Source organism: Aspergillus uvarum (genome assembly GCF_003184745.1).
Source record: "Aspergillus uvarum CBS 121591 unplaced genomic scaffold BO82scaffold_35, whole genome shotgun sequence".
Taxonomy (NCBI): domain Eukaryota; kingdom Fungi; phylum Ascomycota; class Eurotiomycetes; order Eurotiales; family Aspergillaceae; genus Aspergillus; species Aspergillus uvarum.
The window spans coordinates 327780-349145 of NW_020291332.1; the positions used below are offsets into that span (position 1 = coordinate 327780).

The 21366-nt window shown below is 51.2% G+C and overlaps 6 protein-coding genes across 6 annotated transcripts; 4 read left to right on the plus strand and 2 right to left on the minus strand.

Moving 5' to 3' along the window:
* Positions 1–1931: 1931 nt before the first annotated feature.
* BO82DRAFT_355404 (putative IMP dehydrogenase) lies at positions 1932–4132 on the plus strand. The gene is made up of 2 exons (XM_025635440.1): positions 1932–2612; positions 2812–4132. Exons 1-2 carry the CDS (start codon positions 2384–2386, stop codon positions 3951–3953), a joined length of 1371 nt encoding a protein of 456 aa, XP_025490880.1. The 5' UTR covers positions 1932–2383; the 3' UTR covers positions 3954–4132.
* Positions 4133–4671: 539 nt separating this feature from the next.
* On the plus strand, positions 4672–5873 carry BO82DRAFT_403232 (NUDIX hydrolase; the record flags this gene model as incomplete). The annotated part of the gene is made up of 3 exons (XM_025639364.1): positions 4672–4730; positions 4821–5173; positions 5269–5873. The coding sequence occupies 3 exons, from the start codon at positions 4672–4674 to the stop codon at positions 5871–5873; spliced, it is 1017 nt and encodes a 338-aa protein (XP_025490881.1).
* A 543-nt stretch (positions 5874–6416) lies between these two features.
* rps21 (40S ribosomal protein eS21) lies at positions 6417–7242 on the plus strand (the record flags this gene model as incomplete). Its single annotated transcript, XM_025640853.1, has 2 exons — positions 6417–6521; positions 7008–7242. The coding sequence occupies exons 1-2, from the start codon at positions 6490–6492 to the stop codon at positions 7240–7242; spliced, it is 267 nt and encodes an 88-aa protein (XP_025490882.1). The 5' UTR covers positions 6417–6489.
* Positions 7243–7964: 722 nt separating this feature from the next.
* Positions 7965–9978, minus strand: BO82DRAFT_355408 (phenylalanine--tRNA ligase subunit alpha). The gene is made up of 2 exons (XM_025635441.1): positions 8403–9978; positions 7965–8318 (listed from the first exon to the last, which is right to left on the minus strand). Exons 1-2 carry the CDS (start codon positions 9878–9880, stop codon positions 8225–8227), a joined length of 1572 nt encoding a protein of 523 aa, XP_025490883.1. The 5' UTR covers positions 9881–9978; the 3' UTR covers positions 7965–8224.
* Positions 9979–12074: 2096 nt separating this feature from the next.
* On the minus strand, positions 12075–12706 carry BO82DRAFT_355409 (uncharacterized protein; the record flags this gene model as incomplete). The annotated part of the gene is made up of 1 exon (XM_025635442.1): positions 12075–12706. A coding segment is annotated over exon 1 (181 nt), but the record flags the coding sequence as incomplete, so codon positions are not given.
* Positions 12707–15788: 3082 nt separating this feature from the next.
* tcsC (putative two-component osmosensing histidine kinase (Bos1)) lies at positions 15789–19885 on the plus strand (the record flags this gene model as incomplete). The annotated part of the gene is made up of 2 exons (XM_025639365.1): positions 15789–19805; positions 19859–19885. 2 exons carry the CDS (start codon positions 15789–15791, stop codon positions 19883–19885), a joined length of 4044 nt encoding a protein of 1347 aa, XP_025490885.1.
* Positions 19886–21366: the final 1481 nt, after the last annotated feature.

Sequence of the window (21366 nt, forward strand, 5' to 3'; positions counted from 1 at the left end):
TCAGCTGGCAGGGCAAAGCGGCATGGTCCTATGGTAACCGGGGGAATTGGGCGGGAATTGGTTGATGCAGAAACGGAAGTCTGATTGGGCTGGAAACCACCGATTCACTGCAGGGAAATCCGGTGTTCAATTGGAGACTGAATCACAAACAAGGGCTGTCGATTGTAAAAGGGCCAGACAAATTGCGCCGCTGTGAAATGGAACGAACTCCCTTACCAGCGGGAATGCTAAACTGAAGGAAGAGGCTGAAGCGGCAGTGAGAAACGTGAGAAACAAGAGGGAGGGAAGATTGATTAATCGGCAAGCAAGCGGGGGAAGGTAGGGAAGGGACGGGCAATAGTCTACTAAATCGGAGGCAGGAACGGACCCCCCCAGCCTCAGCCGAGTCGAAAACAAATCTCCCGATCAGGTATGGTGGGCACGGACATGTGACCGCGCCCCGATTACGATCGGAGTGACGTCGATCATCATTGCTCCAGCCACATCAATTCCGGTTTCAAGGTTTCAACAAGTCATATCCAAGATTACTGTTTCAGCTGAGATCAAAGGAAGAAGAAAGGAACTGGTATCCTCGTGCAAGGTCTGATCTACGACCATACAGGAATCTCCCACAGAGATGCACGTGCGAGTTTGAGAGGTTTGGCTCAACTTGCCCTGCTCAATATACGCGGGCGCCATGGATGGTTGTTCCTTGTTGCGAAAACCCGGGCACAGCGGGCACGGATATATAATCCACCTGGATGGACGCGCCCAGGCACCAAACTCAATCAAGTTACCATGAATGGTTTGGCTGTTGGATTTGCCATGTTACACCCGCATGTTCTGGCTACTACGATGAGGGTTTAGTGCGATTGTCTGATTTCTCAAAGGTTGGGCCGAAGTAGAAAGGCAGGACATAGAATAAACCGCAGCGCTGGTAAGCGACGGAGTTTAACTGCAATGATATTCTACCGTATTCACCCATGCTTGAAACTGATGCATATCAGCATCCTGCCAGTATGCACCATTCGAGATGTAGGAAGCGACTACCAATGGGATTTGCGGGACAATGTCAGACAGGTGGCCACGGAGACCCGAGAGCGGGCTTAATTGGATTCGATTCGCTATACTACACGAAGGTATGCTTTAGATTTTGATAAAACAATGTGATTTCTTGCAGTGCGGTGGTTAGACACATATGATGGGGCTAGCTCCAGTACAGATTGACCGAGAGACTTTTTCAGAGGTATTCTCCTAATTGGTGCCATTATCATAACCGGAATGCACCCTGATTAACACCCGACAATCTCAATAGCCTTACGACGAAATGCTCTTGAACAGAGCCAGACTGTTAGTACTCAGGACGGAACAATGCCGACTGTTCATTAGGCCGGGAGCCGTTAAGCCTATGCCATGCATACATAGCGCGGGCGGATGCTGGCAACTAATTCTTATCGGGAACTGACGGCCGATTAGTTACAAGTACTACGTTGGTACTGTACCACTCAGACCGCTAGTCTTTGGCGGAGGTCTGTCTGATGGTTTCAGCTAATGTCACAAGCAAATACAAGGTCCATTGGGGATACAGTGGTACAGTAGCAATGGTTGAATGGGGAAGGGGTGGTACCGTAGTACTGCCTAACTAGTCACCTAGTGAGTACTAGACATGAACCGAACGGAATCTGCCGAAAAAAATTTGATGCTCCTCACTAAGAAATCTCTAAGCGGGCGAGAACCGCTGCCGAGTGAGAGTCTGACTCACCGCCCACCGAACACTTCGTTTAGCATCCAATCACGATGACAAATCTATCGAGAGCGGTGGCGCTAGACTGATTGCGGCATGGCACCGAGCAGGCGCCCCCCGATTAGCGTGTGCGGCGAAGAGCTCAAAAGCCAATTTTTTTCTCCTCGGATTTTTCTCTCTTTTTCTTTTCTTTCTTTTCTTTGGGAAAGGAAGACTTTCTCCATCAACAGAACGTTTCGATCGTCGATCTGTTGATTATCATCTTGATTGATCTTTGATCACATTCTCTCTACAAGTTTTGATAGAAGCTGTAGAGTCTTTTTCACATACACCATGACTTTTGCCAACGGTGACATTCCTGGACCGGCCATGAAGGCTGAGATCCAGGACTACACTAAGGCCCTGGAGGTCCTGCAGAAGGAGTACACCACCAGTGATGGTCTGGATATCGATACCCTGCTTGACTCTGACAAGCACGGTGCTTTGACCTACAACGACTTCCTGATTCTGCCCGGGTACATCGGTAAGGCGAGAATTTGTGCTCATCTCGTCGAACTGGGTTGCTGATGCCTCAGAATAGGCTTTCCTGCTTCAGATGTCACTCTCGACACCGCTGTCACCAAGCGTGTCTCCTTGAAGGTCCCCCTTCTCTCCTCCCCCATGGACACCGTCACTGAGCACAACATGGCTATCCACATGGCTCTCCTCGGTGGTCTGGGTATTATCCACCACAACTGCTCTCCTCAAGACCAGGCCGAGATGGTCCGCAAGGTCAAGAGATACGAGAACGGTTTCATCTTGGACCCCGTTGTCCTCTCCCCTACCGCTACTGTCCAGGAGGCCAAGGAGCTCAAGGCCAAGTGGGGCTTCGGTGGTTTCCCCGTCACTGGTAAGTCGTTACTTGAAATCCCTGCGTATCCTTTCCAACATGATGATCAATCACTTTTTCTTTATAACTTTCGTTCCACTGGAGCAGCGAGAGCAGCACTGTAGAGACCAGTTTTATCTGACCTCAGTTTCAATTATCACTGTCATTATCAACTCTTTGTCTAAGTCATTGATTCTAACATGATGATTGTCTACCACAGAGAACGGAACCCTCCGCTCCAAGCTCGTCGGCATGGTCACTTCTCGTGACATCCAGTTCCACCGCGATCTGGATGCCCCCGTCACTGCCATCATGTCCACCGACCTAGTCACCGCCCCTGCTGGTACCACTCTTGCCGAGGCCAACGAAGTCCTTCGCTCCTCCAAGAAGGGCAAGCTCCCCATTGTCGATACCAACGGCAACCTCGTCTCTCTCTTGTCTCGCAGTGATTTGATGAAGAACCTCCACTACCCCCTTGCCTCCAAGCTTCCTCAGTCCAAGCAGCTGATTGCTGCTGCTGCTATTGGTACTCGTGAGGAGGACAAGACCAGACTCAAGCTGCTTGTCGAGGCTGGTCTCGACATTGTCATCCTGGACAGCAGCCAGGGTAACAGCATGTACCAGATTGAGATGATCAAGTGGATCAAGCAGAACATCCCCGAGATTGATGTCATTGGTGGTAACGTTGTTACCCGTGAGCAGGCTGCTGCTCTCATCGCCGCTGGTGTCGATGGCCTGAGAATTGGCATGGGCAGTGGCAGTGCTTGCATCACCCAGGAGGTCATGGCTGTCGGTCGTCCTCAGGCTGCTTCCGTCCGCAGCGTCTCCAACTTCGCCGCTCGCTTCGGTGTTCCCTGTATCGCCGACGGTGGTGTCCAGAACGTTGGTCACATCGTCAAGGGCCTGGCTATGGGTGCCTCCACCGTCATGATGGGCGGTCTCTTGGCCGGTACCACCGAGTCTCCTGGTGAGTACTTCGTCAGCAAGGAGGGTCAGCTTGTCAAGGCCTACCGTGGTATGGGCAGCATCGCCGCCATGGAGGACAAGAAGGCTGGTGCTGGTGCTAAGGACAGCAAGGCCAGCAACGCTGGTACTGCCCGCTACTTTTCCGAGAAGGACTCTGTCCTCGTCGCCCAGGGCGTTGCTGGTTCCGTCCTTGACCGTGGATCGGTCACCAAATTCGTTCCTTACCTCACCGCTGGTGTCCAGCACTCTCTGCAGGACATTGGTGTCAAGAGCCTGAAGGATCTCCACGATGGTGTCAACCAGGGCAAGGTTCGCTTCGAGATGAGAAGTGCCAGCGCTATGGCCGAGGGTAACGTCCACGGTCTGCACAGCTACGACAAGAAGCTCTACTCTTAAGCGGTGATAGCTTAATTGTTTTGTTTTTGTCTTATATACCTTTTTATGCCTTCTTATTCTCTTGCATCTAAGAACCGTTTACCCTGTTTATATGATTGGTTATATGATGCTACGTGGTTGCTACGAAAAATAAAAAGCCTGGGCACGAGGGACTGGAGTTTGACGAGGAATAGTTCATACCTTGCTTTATGATAATTCAATACATTTTTAAGAAATGGTTCTCTCCATTAGACTACAACTTCTTTTTTATTTATTGTAGCCATAAATCTAGAAGACTGTAAGTATGTCTGTAGCCCTTCGACAGCCCTACGAGTGCTTCAATCTATAGCCTCGGCCCTTACGATAAGCCCGAACGCGGGGTAGACCGCTTTCAAGCCGATCGTTCGTGGCTGCTTGCTGCTGCCAGGGCACTTTCCCTCCCTGCCCGTAGATCAAGTATTCGCTCGGTCCAACCATCACCTTCCGCTGAAAAGCCCCTGGACCGTGTCTACACACAGCGGCCATGAACCCAAACCCGCTGGTTGTCTCCAGCTGTACTCCCCGGTTAATGAACTCGACTTCCCCTCACCGCGTCGCACTCGCCCGAGGTCCCCGGCTTCCAGCTTCTGGAAAGTATACCCCCCGGCCTCTCACATGCTCCAATGACTACACACTGCAAACCACATGGAGAGCAAGCTCCAATGTCCCAAGATTCCAGCAGGCTGCTGCTACCCAAACTATGTCGTTTGCAACATCCAAACAGAAACCCAGCCCTGCGGTTCCGCGGCCCAGTTCTAGGTAGGCACATAGAATTCGCAGACATGGAGTTTACCCCCGCTTGTTCATATTGTTAATCAAGTCTTGTTCCCGCCACTGATCCCCGTGCAGCGTCATCCTGGTATCGCCCAGAAACGAGATCCTCCTGCTTCACCGTGTCAAAACCTCGACCTCATTTGCCTCCGCCCATGTATTCCCTGGAGGCAACCTCTCCGCTCAAGATGGGCAATGCCCACCCGCTGAGGATCAAGAGCGCCACGACGACGGTCCCTGGTACCGCAACGCAGCGATTCGAGAGCTCTTCGAGGAGAGTGGCATTCTCCTCGCAAAGGATAATGTCTCCGGCAAGATGATCTCCGTCCCCGAAGAACAACGCGAACCGGGTCGACGCGCGATCCATCAGAACCAGACCACTTTTTTAGAGTGGTTGAGGCAGCAGAGTCTCAATGCGGTGCCGGATACAGGTAAGACACATGCCTAGCTTGCACTTTACTACATTTGAAGAGACAAGAGTTCAACTCCAGTCAAAGTTGTCTTCGCTAACCTAACCCGCCAACAGATGGACTGATCCCATTTACTCGATGGATCACCCCAACTACCAACACCCGACGATATACGACGCAGATGTACCTGTACTTCCTTCCACTTCCTGCGGAGGCTGAGAAGCCGGTCCTCGACGAAATCCCATCCGAGGGACAGCGGGAGGAAATTCAAGTTCCGACGAGCGACGGAGGAGTTGAGGTCACAGAGGCTCGATTCTTGCCTGCCTCGAAATGGCTGCAGATGGCGCAAAAGGGAGACATTATACTGTTTCCGCCGCAGTTCCTTCTGCTGCATCTGGTGGCTGGCTTTCTGGACAAGGAGCCCCGCGTCGCAGCTTCGCTGCAGGAGTTGCGCCGACGGCGGGCGGAGCTTACTGAGTTTGTGAACACCGGTCAGCCGCCTTGGTCGGAGAAGTGTATCTCCCCGAAGATGCTGAGGATGTCCTCTGACGGACGGACGGTGCTGGCGTTGGATCAGCCGGGTCCCGAACTCAGGGGGACGGATAAGCAAGGGGAGACGGAACGGGTCGTGCTTGTGAGATTCAAGCGAGGGGAGGCGCGTGACTTGGAGGTGCGGTGGAAGAAGGATGCATTCGAAGGCGAAGCGAGGAGTAATCTATGAGGGCAAGGATGGGAAGTGAATGGCGTCAAGATGGGATTCTCACTAGGAACGAAGCAACTAATCTGTATACAAGCCCGACACATGATTTGACGAGGCACTCTACAACTCAATAGATGGGCCGGTGACTTGAACCCGAATCACTGCCTTTTAAACATGGCCAGCGCTTTTTGTACTTATGATATCTCGAGCGAATCGCTGCTTAACATCCTACCGCTTTTGGGACATAGGGCTCTTCTTTTCATGGCTTGAAGGGAAAGGCAGCTTCGCCTGGCTGTCCTGTAGTGCTTGTCATATCTGAGACAATTCTACGCCGATGGCTAAGATTGGTATGCAAATGGCTCCATGTGTTTGTTGATCGTAGGTACAGCAGTAGGTATAGTCGTACCTCGCGGCCACCCGCACTAACCCCAGTCCGGCAAGGGCTGGCCTTACCTAATCCGCAGCCAGCGTTAGCGGCAAGCCCTCGACAAAGAATCACATGACCCACAACCGGGAAACGCAGAAAGTTGTCCGGGTCACTCATTTCACCCCATCCGCCCACCGTCTCAATTTCCCGCGCACCGCTCCGTTTTTCTCGTCAACCTCAAGTTCCTCACCACCCACCCAACTCGCCAAAATGGAGAACGACAAGGGAGAGATCGTCGATCTGTACGTACAGCTTTTCTCCCCCTCTTTTCTTTTTGTTGTGATGTCCCCAAGGGCATGCGGAAGGTTTTAGGGCAGGATGGCGGAGAACAACCAGACGACAGCAGAGATCATGCGAAAGGAAGGGGAAGAAACTGGGAATGAGCGGAGGAAATGATATGCGATATTCGACCTGGTCCGGTGGTTTTCACATGCAATGGAAATCATTACAGAGATGGGTGAGGGAAACGAAAGAAAAGAGGTGGAATTGAAAACGGACGAAATGTGCATATCATTGATATGCGCATCGAAAAGTCTTTTGTCTGGGCCAAGTCGAAGTCGCATGTCAAAGTCTCTCTGGTCTTGTCGTCTGGGAAAACTCTCCGCTATCGCCGCGTGTGGCCCAGTATCCTGCGCAATTACTCTGGATATTGTCCCTGAGGCGGGGCGCTATGCGCCCACCACATTACCGATGCAGATAACTAACCACGTCTTGTTGTGTCTCTCCAGCTACGTGCCCCGCAAGTGCAGCGCCACCAACCGCATCATCAAGGCCAACGACCACGCCTCCGTGCAGATCTCCATCGCCCAGGTTGACGAGAACGGCCGCTACACCGGCGAGAACCAGACCTACGCTCTGTGCGGTTTCATCCGTGCCCGTGGTGAGAGCGATGACTCCCTGAACCGCCTCACCCAGCGTGACGGCTACCTCAAGAACGTCTGGGCCGCCAGCCGTCAGCGCTAAGCGGACGGATTGACGTCTCGATGGGTGGTGTCCAATTTTTATGTTTTTTTGATGTCGGGTATTTGGTGATGGTAAGTCGTCCCAGACACTGTCGCTTTGCATCTTTCAATCGCCGGTGTCTCCCATCGTCCGCATTCACCTGCACCAGAGAAACATGCTAACCGGATACCGCTACAGGATGAGATGTTATGGTCAACATCATGATATATCTTATATCCAAAAAAGGACTTGAATGAAAGAAAAACTTCAACAAATAAAAACCCCATTATACCCGGCAACAAACCGTCCCTTTTCTTGCCTCTTACCTTCTGATTCTTCTGGAAGAGTCGGTCACATGTAGACCTTTTCCGTTCTTAGTGTTCCCTTCTTCCCTATGTACTTTCCTTCAAGTCTCCCTCCTGAACCGGCATATCAAAACCTTCCTCCCGCCCTTTCGGACTGGATCGATTGGTGCCCCTCCCACGGGGGACTCCAAACATCCAACATCGAAACCCTCTCCCATGCCCGAGGAAGGCCACGACCCAGTAGAGTAGATCTACAGTTCCTACATGCCGGAGATCACATATTCCGCCTGCTGAAGAGCCACTGTCGCAGAGTTCGTGCACTGGGGCACAGATACGGGTGGAACATTTCTAGTTCCTACTTCTAGATTTAGTACTTAGTCTACGCATGCATGCACCTTCCATCCAACCCTCAAGCAATCTTGCAGAGAAAGGCATTGATTGTCTGATTCCCGAGTCGGTGGGCGTCCGCGTAACGTAACTCGTGATCTGAAATTGTGGTAGTCTTTTATATCATCATATCAAGACGAGAAAAGAAAGTAAAGAAGGCAGCACCATTACATTCAAACGTCTTTTGCATTTCAACAACAGAATAAAAAGCTTTAGGTTATGATGCTGGAGCCCCCCGGTTTTTGGATGTTTTTCTATCTGCCCACCCTTCGGGATAGGTATCTATATTGCTGGCTGCACTTTTTCCTCCCCTAGTCCTTCTCCAATCTGACGGCCGGGTTGCTCTCGATGAAGTTGAGGTCGACCTTGTGGCCCAGCAATTCACGGATGTTGCTGACGCCGTATCTGTGGAGCAGAAGGTTATGGGGGTTAGACTTGATGTTCTAGACTTGTTGTTTGGGATGGCGAATTGCCGGAAAGAAAACTTACTTGATCATCGTGGGTCTCTCCAGACTCAGACCCCAACCGTACACGCGCATGTCCTTGGGGATGCCCATGGGCTCCAGCATCTCGGGCCGGAACATACCGCTGTTACCGATCTCGACCCACTTGCCCAGGCCATTGTGGTAGCCGAAGATCTCCATGCTGGGCTCGGTGTAGGGGTTGTAGGCGGGCTTGAAGCGCAGCTGGTGGATGCCCATCTTGGCGAAGAAGACCTCCATGAAGCCGATGAGGCCGCCCAGCGTGAGACCGTAGTCGGCGATGACACCCTCGATCTGGTGGAACTCGGCCAGGTGGGTGGCGTCGACGGCCTCGTTGCGGAAGACGCGGTCGATGCTGAAGTAGCGCGCGGGCCGCGGGTTGGCCGCCAGCTTGTGCAGCACGTAGGTCGAGACGGAGGTCGTGTGGGTGCGCAGCACCAGGCGCAGCGCCTCGTCCGCGTCCCAGGGGTAGCGGTAGCCGATCGAGCCGTACTTGCCGGTCTCGTGGACCGCGCGCACGTCGTCCCAGTATTGCTTGTAGTCGAGGGGTTTTGTCGACGACGATGACGAAGAGGAGGAGGATGTGGTGGGCTGGAGGGTCTTGATCTGGTGCGGGTCGTTGGCCGGGTCCTCGCGCGGGGGGTCGGCCTTGACGGGGTCGGCGATGTAGAAGGTGTCTTGCAGGTCGCGGGCGGGGTGTTGCTGGGGCACGAAGAGGGCGTCGAAGTTCCAGAAGCCCGTCTCGACGAAGCGGTTGGTCGGCATCTCCTCGAAGCCCATCTCGAAGAAGATGTTGCGGAACTCCTGGCGCACCTTGTTCAGCGGGTGAAAGGTGCCCGCCGGGGTGGGCGCGCCCTTGGCCTTGAAGTTGTACGGTTTCAGCTGCGCCGTCTTCCACGAGCCGTTCATCAGCATCTCCGCCGTCAGGTCGGTCTCCTCCTTGACGAACTCGCGGGCGTACTTGGGGCCCTTGGCGATCTGGAAGGTGATCACCTTCTGCACCGTCGCCAGCTTGCGCCGCTTCAGGTCCGTCAGGGCCTTCGCATCGGCCACCGACTGCGTCTTCTGCACCGTCAGCAGCAGCTCGCGGGTCTCGTCGACGATCGTCTCGGTCGCCGCCCGCAGCACGTCCTTGTCCTTCTTGATCCAGCCCTTCTTGAACGCATTGCCCTGGCCGACCTTGGCGGTGTCCTTGCCGACCACACCGGGGAGGTCGCCAATCTTCAATCCATCCAGAGCCGCCAGCACGGCCTGGAAAACCTTGGCCTCGTGACTGCCATTGGTGGCAATCTCCTCACCCTCCGGCGTCAGAACGGTGATTTCCTTTTCGATGGTGTCATACTCGACCATCTGTCGGGAGGCTAGACGGTCGAGCGCAGCCTTGATATTTAGTGAGGGGGTGGAGGGGAAGGCTTCGCTGGAGAGGATGGAGGCGTCGGACGCGGACAAGGCGTCCAGAATGGGTTTCGTCATATCGGTCGCCATGACTGCAAGCCGTGGAGTCCCCAAGAAGGCGGAGTCCGGAGGATGTTGTGGGAAAAGAAGGAGGGGTCTTGCAGAGGAGGAGGGGTCTTGAGAGGCACCGATCAGACACTGCCCACTTCACAATTATGACTCTTTTCGGGTACGCTCTTCGATTACGGCGGGCGGTTACGACCACCACCGTCGTCCCGTGACCTGCCACCAGTTTGAACCCCGCCATTGCGGATTTGTTCTTCAGTTGTTCTAAAGGGCGGCTGCTGGACTAGGTGAATTACACAAGAGCTTGTCAAGCGAGGATTGTGCTCCACCTTCGTTTTACTCGGATGTAGTACAAGAAGGAACGGTCCAAGATGTGTCCCTCTGTGCAGTTCCACGGAGGCCCCCGGACTAGACAAAACAAGTCAGTCCCATGATCTCGCCCCCAGGCCATCAAGAGACCGGCTCGAAACCAAATGCATTGTGTCAGCTTATGCCTGTGCGACCATGTATATTGACTAGCGGTGACAGGTATGAGCAGAATGATCTGAATCATCCATGGTTGATTTGCGCATATACCCTTCCTACTGCAAGGGGCTTGGGCCCAGAGTCCCCCAGAACAACAGCGAGGTCATGGACATCTGGAATGAAGGGTACTGTTTTTCTTCTGTTGAGGCTCTCTCCGTGTAGTTGGGTCACGATCGAAACAATCCGCCCAAATTAGGTTCATTGGAGAAGCCCTGTAAATGACCACTACGGCACTGTGTTCAACTCTTCGAGGGAGGATTCTGTTATCTACCCCGTGACCGACACGGGCCAAGCCGTCAAAATCCTCTGTCAACTTTGTACGACCGTGAAATGCCAGGTCTGGTGTGTATAATATGGTGGGCGGAAGATCCGAATGGACGGACGATATATATTCTCGACCGAACTAAGGCAGTTATGACCACCGAGTGCAGTGATCCTTGGCCTGGGGAACCTCCCGAAATTGATGGAGTGGGAACGGGGGCAGGGGGGTGAGATCCAATGATGCAGAAGCAGTTTCCACACTCCTACACCATCTTGGGTGACGTGAAGTATTATTTCTTGCTTGTCCCGTGGTGGTGGTGGCGGCTGGCAGCTGGCTGGATATACTAGAAGCGCAAGCATGGTTTTCCACTGGGCAAAACGGTAGACGAGGCCCAACACAGTTTAGCCCATCATTAGTTCTCCAGGATGTACTCCGTAGACACCCCAGCAATTTATTCTTGACAGGCAGGGTTAGCGTCCACCTCAAAAGCAAGATTTAGGGGGCGCCAGCTGCAACTTTTGCTCCTCTCAGTTTCTTTGGGGATGGCTTCCTTGGTAGGAGACCAGGCAGGTAGCTATTCCTGCTGGTCGATAGGTACATGTCTATCCATCTCTCTACATATCTACTGCTTGGGCAGAGTCACAGAAGTACAAATAATAGTTAGCTATAGTAAGTTATCAATTGATACCTCTATTCTCTGGCATTCCTCGATCCTCGCATGATAATCCCAGACAGGTTTAGTTGGATGGGACTACGAAAAGCTCTTCTCAGTATTGATCTTCATGATTGGTTTATCGGGGGTAATCGATGGGTCTTGCACGCGACTGTTGGGTCTGGAACTGGATCTCCCCCGGGGAGGGATCGTGATAGATGATTACCATCTGCTGTGTATATCTTCCAGGAAGGTATTAATGAATCTTGCTTAGGACATCCAGGATGGTGTGTTGCTGAAACAAGCACTCAATCTGCATCTCATTGTACAAGCTCTCTACCAAGGTTCATTCTCCATGCCTTAACAATGACGATCATATCGCTGCCCCCATAGAAAAGACTTCGAGAAGAGGGTTAGGAGGATCCCATTCCCATGGTTCTTCCTCCAGCTGTTACTCCACCCATCACCAGCCGTGGCCGATGCCTGTAGACAAAGACTTGGGTCATCGCCTAACACGGCTGGCAACCTAATTTACACCGGCCGGTGAACCTTGGGCTGTGAATCACTAGAATCACTATCGATTCCAGGACTGAACCTAATCATGTTAAGATTCGACCCCCGGGCGAACGGGCAATGTCTCGGGCATGGATGGACCTGTGCGCCTGGGCTGACGGTGGCACAATAACGGGCGGGAGAATATGCATCAGAAACGAAAGGTGAGAGAGCTACGTTTACCGTAGTTGGATCCAGCCTCTACACACCCACCTTCTCTTGTCGCGAGATGATACAATCAAGCAGGAAATTCTGGAAATATTAAGTCATAGATCAGTTTCTAGACCACCCACATCCAAGTTGTGCGGTAGCTAAGGCACCCGAAACATCATCTCATGGGACAGAGGTGTCCTGTTCCTGCGGTGGTCTGCCTGTCCAGACCGGTCTGCCCTGCATCATTCCTGATTTCCCTCGACTCCGTTATCCTCTCTCATTTTACCTCACTGTCCATTCCCCTCCCGTCTTGTATTTTTTTTGTTCTGCTTTCCTCTGGCCACCAACCAGGTTGTTGTTGTTCGATTGTGATAGGTAGATACAGGTCAGGGCCGTCTTCTTACGTCTCACCTGCCCTTGAAGCCACGGCAATACGAATGCCACTACGTAGTCGACTAGAAGGATACCTGTTCTTTGCCCCCTCCCTCCGACACCTTTCTGCCTCATCTTACGCGGTGCGGAGGAAGAGGAGGAGGATAGGGAGGTGATGGTGGGAATATGACCAGTCCTGCTAATCTGGAGGTCGTAGGGGGAGGTTGGCTACAAACACGCGTGCCTCGAGGTTTGCTTGTTTGATGCTGCGAGTCGATGTCTTTCTGCAAGGCGGCAATTGTGGTAGGGTAGGTCATCTCTCCCTCTCTATGTGTACCCAGGTGCAATGCACCTTTTTTTTTTTTTTTTTTTGAAAGGAAAAAGAAATTCCGTACTTCGTAGGTGTCCTTGATTCAGTGCATAGATTTATTCAATGTTAGCAGCCCAAAGAACCAATACTCTGCAGCCAAAGAAGACACGCCTCCCTCCCTTCCTTGAGTGTGAAATTCTTATGAAATGATCGGTAATTAGTCTAGCTAGCTGCCTTGTGCTTTTTGAACGCCCACAAAGCAGGGATGCCCGTGCGTTCGACTGCAGTAGCTACTATTTAGCAGTAGTGGTGGGTGGTCATTTGGTGGCGGTAAGGTACGGTATGGGCATCATTTTTTTGCCCTCTTCCTTCTTCCGTAACTACCCCGTACTTACCTGTCTATCTACCTGTCCGTCGTCCGTTCTTCTTGTATGCTCACGCGGCAAGGTCGCTTTCCGACACGCGCCAAGGGCACACACACAGAAGAGCAGTTCGGTGACACAGGGAGAGAGGACTGCGAATTTTTTTTTCCTTCCTGTCGTCTCTTTTTTTGGTGGGTGTGAGACACCTTTGAAGGGACCACTTACTATAACGGTATAACAACTGTCCCTATGAGACATGATTATCCCGTATTCGTTCTGGTTCAAATGTGGCAGTTCACGGGAAAAGGGACGAAAAAAGGGCAGAAAAATAAGTAGTTCGGTCAGTCCCCAGTCCCCCCACCACGCGAGCTGAAAAATGCATTAGTGACTACTGTCATGTTATGAACTCTCCGTTGTTGGTTCAACCAAGGGGAAAGGCATTTCTAAGCCCCGGGAACCAAGGGTCGTTGTCATATCTCGGTACGGTTCTTTGGGGAGGGCACCTCGGAGATTAGGTTAGATTATTTATCAACTTAAGGTCTGTCGGCCTGTCGGTCTGTCGGCCTGTCAAAAGAGAAGCAGTTGGGAATCTTAAGGTCAAATGCAGAGCGACGCGGAGTACAGAACAATATACAGATCAACTGGTCGACTAAATGCTTACTGGTCTGTCTATCTGTACATTCCAGCTGCTCTCCCATTTTCTGTGCGGGGAGAAGGAGGGGGATGAAAATCAAGGAAAATTCTCCAGATCCTCCGGGTGGGAAGATCAACCGGTGACTGGACTACTGGAGGAACTGTCCAGCGATCCCTTGATCATAAATACTATAAGTTACAGTCCGTGAGGTTGAATGCGCGCTGTCTGTTCACAATTGCTGCTTGATTTTCTGTTCATCGATGAGAGGCGTGAAGATCGCTATTGATGATAAGGTATTGTCTCATCTAACTAGTTTCAGCATCTCAGTAGATACAAAAGAAAGTGTAGGTAGTCAATAGTACTCCACTCCGTACAGCACCGCCAAACCCCTCTCCTCTCCCCTCCCCTCTCTCCATTGCATCCGATCACGCCTTGTAGCTTTGCCTCATCGCCGGGCGCGTTGCTTCCATCCAGCCTCATTTGACTTGCACACATGGGACTTGAATACGCCCTTCTCATTCGTACTTTGCCTGGATATTCTTCTATCTTATCATTCTTTTCTTCCTCATCATTATTCTGAGAACTGTAATTTGTTGTCATTTGCCCTGTTGGACGGCACACACCTATTATGATTAATTGTGTCTTCACACACACATTGACACACGCACACTGCTGACTGATCCGACATCGTTTCTCCTCCCCCTCCCCCTTTAACTCTCTCTCCCAATAATAATCCCATTTCTTCTTCCTCCCCGCCCGATCTCTATTGCGCGCTGCGCTTTGTTTGGATCTACTTGAACCCATCCATTCATCTGCTGTCCGTCCGTTGAATCTTATCCGGCTACTTTTTCACCCAGCCTGTCGTCGGCTCTGGTTTCCAACCTTTGACACTACTAGGTGCCTTACCTGCCTTAACCCACCGACCGACACTCACCTGCCTGTCTGTCTGCCTGCTCTACTGACTGTTTCTCAATTCTTCTTATTTTCCTCCCCTTTTTTGATTTTACCCATCCATAATCCACATCCACCTCCACCGAGGATCAACAAATTCTTTGAGCCTTCTTGGATCTTCGCGCCTACTCCACTCCACCGGGATAGACAGAAGACCGACAGAGAGATAGACACACAAACCACGAACCCCCATGTCGTCTTAACACCGAGCAGATCTTCACCTTAACCTTCTTCACCTTCACCTTTATCTACCTTCTTACCTTCTTTCAAAACATTCGTGTCACGAAACTACGCACTCCCACTCCCGATATCCGTCTAGGTAGGGTTGAACTTCTTTCTCTCTTTCTTTTCCTCCTTCCCACCCCCTTCCCCCCCCGTCACCGTCACCGTCAATTCGTCTCTTGCGGCCGACATTTGCCATTTGCTTGCTTACCCACTCTTGCCTCCTCTCACTCTTCCACATTTGTGCTGCCTTCATCCAATCATTCTCCCCCCGAGGCCAGTGCATAGATTTTCCATTATTTTGCTGCTATTTTGCCCCCCTCTCTCCAGTCTCAACACAACTTGTTGCAAAACTGCCTTCTCCCCTTTTCGGTCAACTGAACTACTGAGTGCTGCTGTTGCTGGCTGTCTTTCCCAACTCCGCTTTGCGATCTAGTCTCGATTTTTTCTGTGTTCTTTTTTTATTCTTTCTATTTATTCACATTTTTCTCTTATATTTTTTTCCCCTCTACTGCCCACTCGCCATTCATTCCTCATCTCCTGTTATCTTCCGGCCTCTTCTCATTCCTACATTTTCCCTTTAATTTTTCTCACCTCATTTGCCCATATTCTAATCTAGTCACCCTTCGGAGTCAAGTCCCGGCCACACCCCCCAATAAATTGACTTTCGACTTTTCCCCTCCTGGCCTTCCCCTCCGCCCGCTTCCCTTTCTTTGCCTTGTCTATTATTCTGCCCTTGGCTTCTTCCCTCCCTTTCTTTATTCTTTTGACATTCACCGTCACTCCCTTTTAATTGCTATATCTTTCTCATTCCCCCTTTCTCATATGCAGTGTCACAGCTCCTAAGCCGTCATCGGATTCCCCCCCGGAACAAAAAAAATCTCTTCTCGCCGCTTATACATATGTCCCCATCGGACTGAGAAGTCCTCAAGGCATAATGGCTGGCGCGGACGAGACGCTCGCGGCCGCTACTGCCATCCTCAGGGAGCTCGCCAGAGAATCCCCCGGTGCTCCCCCCTTCGACTTTGAATTCTCCCACACCTCATCTACCAATGGTTGCGACTCGAAAGTGGCCAAGTTACCAGGAGAGAAAAGCGCGGCAAAAGTAGCATTCGAACAGGAATTGGAGGCTCTGGTCCGACGAGTTCACCATCTGGAATTTCAATCTGTCAGTCATCGATCACCCCCAGGAATCACCCTTAAGGCCTTTCAGCCCACCCTCGTCCCTAGCGAGAACGATCCTGAGACCCCTTGGGCTTTTGGTCTCCCACGCTTGGCATCCTCTGACGGTTCTGACTCTTCTTGTCTTATACAGCAGCACAACCCACATCGCTCCCATGGATCAAGGCGATCAGCTCCCGGACCGGAAGATGGTGAAGCCGAGGAAGATATCGATGATGAGGACAGCGATGAGGACGAGGATCTGGGCTCAAGGACACGTCTAGTACGCGAGGAGGACATCAGTTACTTACGAAATCATGTGCAGAAACAGGCGGAGGAAATAAGCTTCCAGAAGGACATCATCGCTCAAGTTCGAGACGAGTTACAGCAGCAGGAGGAACAGACTCGCCGGGCTCTCACCAAGGTGGAAAACGAAGATGTCGTGCTATTGGAGCGAGAGCTACGTAAGCACCAACAGGCCAACGAAGCTTTCCAGAAAGCATTACGGGAAATTGGCGGGATCATCACTCAGGTCGCCAATGGTGACCTGTCGATGAAGGTGCAAATCCACCCCTTGGAAATGGACCCTGAAATCGCCACATTTAAACGTACGATAAACACAATGATGGACCAGTTGCAAGTCTTTGGTAGCGAAGTGTCCCGAGTCGCACGCGAGGTCGGTACGGAAGGTATCCTCGGCGGTCAGGCGCAGATCACAGGAGTGCATGGTATCTGGAAGGAATTGACCGAAAACGTCAACATAATGGCCAAGAATCTTACCGATCAGGTCCGTGAAATTGCCGCAGTCACCACGGCAGTCGCCCACGGTGACTTGAGCCAGAAGATCGAGAGCCGGGCTCAAGGTGAAATCTTGGAACTTCAACAGACGATCAATACTATGGTTGACCAACTTCGGACATTCGCCACGGAAGTCACGCGGGTCGCGCGTGATGTCGGTACAGAAGGTGTTCTTGGTGGACAGGCTCAGATTGAAGGGGTACAAGGCATGTGGAATGAACTTACAGTGAACGTCAACGCTATGGCAAACAATTTGACTACGCAAGTGCGTGACATTGCAACAGTCACCAAGGCGGTCGCAAAGGGTGATTTGACGCAGAAGGTCCAGGCCAACTGCAAAGGAGAAATTGCGGAGTTGAAAAACATTATAAATTCCATGGTGGACCAATTGCGGCAATTCGCCCAGGAAGTCACTAAGATCGCGAAGGAGGTCGGTACGGATGGTGTTCTTGGTGGTCAAGCAACGGTCAATGATGTGGAGGGCACATGGAAAGATCTGACAGAAAATGTCAACCGTATGGCCAACAATTTGACGACCCAGGTCAGAGAAATCGCAGATGTCACTACTGCCGTCGCCAAGGGTGATTTGACCAAGAAGGTTACCGCCAATGTCCAGGGTGAAATACTCGATTTGAAGAGCACGATCAACGGCATGGTGGACCGACTGAACACCTTCGCCTTCGAAGTCAGCAAGGTCGCTCGTGAAGTCGGTACAGATGGTACTTTGGGTGGTCAGGCCAAGGTCGACAATGTCGAAGGAAAGTGGAAGGATCTCACCGACAACGTAAACACCATGGCCCAGAATTTGACATCCCAGGTGCGAAGTATCTCGGACGTGACACAAGCTATTGCCAAGGGTGATCTTAGCAAGAAAATTGAAGTGCACGCCCAGGGAGAAATTCTGACGCTGAAAGTTACCATCAATCACATGGTTGACCGACTGGCCAAATTCGCAACCGAGCTGAAGAAGGTCGCACGCGATGTCGGGGTCGACGGCAAGATGGGTGGTCAAGCCAATGTGGAAGGAATTGCTGGAACCTGGAAGGAGATCACGGAGGATGTGAATACCATGGCAGAAAACTTGACCTCTCAAGTGCGTGCTTTTGGTGAGATCACCGATGCTGCAACCGACGGAGATTTCACCAAGCTTATCACGGTCAACGCTTCCGGAGAGATGGACGAGTTGAAGCGCAAGATCAATAAGATGGTTTCCAACCTCCGGGACAGTATTCAGCGTAACACGGCTGCTAGGGAGGCGGCCGAGTTGGCTAACCGCACCAAGTCTGAGTTCCTGGCAAATATGAGCCACGAGATTCGGACTCCCATGAACGGTATCATTGGTATGACGCAGTTGACGCTGGATACGGACGACCTCAAGCCGTATACCCGCGAGATGCTGAATGTCGTGCACAACCTTGCCAACAGTTTATTGACCATCATTGACGACATACTCGATATCTCGAAGATTGAGGCGAACCGCATGGTTATTGAAAGCATTCCGTTCACTGTGAGGGGAACCGTCTTCAATGCACTCAAGACCCTAGCGGTGAAGGCCAATGAGAAATTCCTCAGTCTTACGTATCAGGTCGATAACACTGTTCCCGACTATGTCATCGGTGATCCTTTCCGTCTGCGCCAGATTATTCTGAACCTAGTCGGCAATGCAATCAAATTCACTGAGCATGGTGAGGTGAAACTCACTATCTGCAAATCTGATAGAGAGCAATGTGCAGCCGACGAGTATGCTTTCGAGTTCTCAGTTTCTGATACAGGAATTGGTATTGAGGAGGACAAGCTGGATCTCATCTTCGACACTTTCCAGCAAGCGGATGGCTCGACAACGCGGAGATTTGGTGGAACTGGTCTCGGGTTGTCCATCTCGAAGCGCTTGGTCAACTTGATGGGTGGTGATGTTTGGGTCACGTCCGAGTATGGCCATGGCAGTACATTCCATTTCACCTGCGTCGTGAAACTAGCCGACCAGTCTTTGAGTGTTATTGCGTCGCAACTCCTGCCGTACAAGCACCATCGAGTCCTCTTCATTGACAAGGGAGAGAACGGTGGCCAGGCCGAGAATGTTATGAAGATGCTCAAGCAGATCGACCTGGAGCCTATCGTTGTGCGCAATGAGGACCACGTACCGCCGCCGGAAATTCAAGATCCTTCTGGCAAGGAGTCCGGCCATGCCTACGACGTGATTATTGTGGACTCTGTGGCGACTGCCCGACTGCTGCGGACATTCGATGACTTCAAATATGTCCCTATTGTCCTCGTCTGCCCCTTGGTGTGTGTCAGCTTGAAGTCCGCTCTCGACCTCGGTATCAGCTCCTACATGACGACGCCATGTCAACCAATTGATCTCGGCAATGGTATGCTGCCTGCCTTGGAGGGTCGTTCCACGCCCATCACGACCGACCATTCTCGCTCGTTCGACATTCTCTTAGCGGAAGACAACGATGTCAATCAGAAATTGGCCGTCAAGATTTTGGAGAAGCACAACCACAACGTGTCTGTTGTCAGTAACGGTCTTGAGGCTGTCGAAGCCGTGAAGCAGCGTCGCTACGATGTCATCTTGATGGATGTGCAGATGCCGGTAATGGGTGGATTCGAAGCCACCGGCAAAATCCGCGAGTATGAGAGGGAGAGCGGCCTCAGCCGAACCCCTATCATCGCGTTAACGGCGCACGCCATGTTAGGCGATCGGGAGAAGTGTATCCAAGCCCAGATGGATGAGTATCTATCCAAGCCTCTGAAGCAGAACCAAATGATGCAGACCATCTTGAAGTGTGCTACCCTAGGTGGTTCCCTTCTGGAAAAGAGCAAAGAATCGCGAATCTCCAGCAGCGGCGAGATGCATCCCGTCCATCACAGCCCCGCCGATGGCAAGCATCAGCGCCCAGGTATGGAGGCGAGAGCCTTGACCGCATCAGGTGCCATGAACGGCGGTAGTCTGGCTAGCCCGACTCTGGAGAAGGAAGACCTAACCATGGAAAGGGTAAGTTGGCTCACAGAATTACAAAAATGTGCTTATACTGACCACATCCATAGGCACTGTTGCGGTCCAACAGCTCGTGAGACGATTTCAAGATTCTTCTATTCTGCTTGTTTTTTTCTTTTTCATCTTTCGAGTGGCTTCGATGCAAATCATATACCCTATCCCTTCGCGCGCCTGTACGAAATGTTCACTGGCATGGTGACTTCTACGTCTTTCAATCAACATTCCTCCTTCGCATCATTTCAGTTGCACATGTTGCTCTTGGGAGCCTAAGCCCCTTAGTCTCATGTGTGACTGAACATGCCCAGCTCTCGCCATTGTCCCTCCTTCCCTCTCTCCTGCTCCTCGGGCGAATCCTCCATCTTTGCATACGTCTTGTTGCGAGTTCCCATTGTCGACAGTTCCAGCCATGGCCATTTATGCGTTGTATCTGACACGTTTTCGCGTATACTATATCTTTTTGTCTGATCTCGGATTGTGATTGTGACCTGTAAGGCCCATTTTCTCTGTGTGGTGTTTTGTGGCGCATGGAAACTTTTCTCTATGACTTGGTGGAAGAGAGAAGGGTTTGAGGGGGAGGCGGCAGGCTGCTCTTTTCAATTTCTGTCCTGACTATACTACATGTTTGCATGGAATGAAGATTGGCATGAGTTTGACTCCGCACCCACCCACACCCACCAAAACTTCCCTGTATGTCTGTAAATGGTTGCAACTTTTCTTTGTTTCTCTTGCATATGTTTCTCTCCACCTTTTCCATTTTCGACCATATTAAATCCTTATTATACTGATGTGTTCCGGCATCACCCTTCTTATTCTAGCCTGTGTCCTTTTTTTTTTCTCTATATTCTACTTACGGCGATGCACCATTTTTCCTTCCTAAGATCTGTATTGTATTTAACCTATTTTCACTTCCTTCTGCTTCTAGCCCAATGAGGAGTGGGATTTTGAGAATGATACTCATGCTATGTCTAGACCGAAAAAGTATATTCTCGTCGGCGCGAACGAAAAGCTAGTGTGCGTGTGGGAATGGATGGAAGATTTTTCATATTCTACATATAATCTGCATTGCTAGCATGTTCAGTACAGTGACTGGGTTCACGATAACTTTTTTTTCCTTTTCTCTATTAAACTTGTATGGTTAGCACCGTAAGGGAGGTTTGAATCTAAAGCCTAGACTGTACTGCACTGCACTGCACTGCACTGACTGCACCGCAACTGCCCTAAACACTACGAATATGGTGATATACTATGAGTATCACTAAACACCGTGAATATCACAAACACTTTAGATCCGCTAAAGCACTAAGTTATAAGCTAGAAGACTAATCACTGCTAACTAGGTAGCTAGCTACAGGCTGGCGTGCGTATATAAATAAAACATTGAACTTTTTCAATTATCGTCCCCATTTTTGATGAGGAAATTAGATCAGAATTAGACACAGAGAAAAACAAAGTGCCAGAGAGAATACAACAATAGTAGAAAGCAAAGAGAAAAGCAAGCGAATTACATAACTATACTCATCACCAAGAGCAACCCTCACACCCCCAAGTGACCACGGGC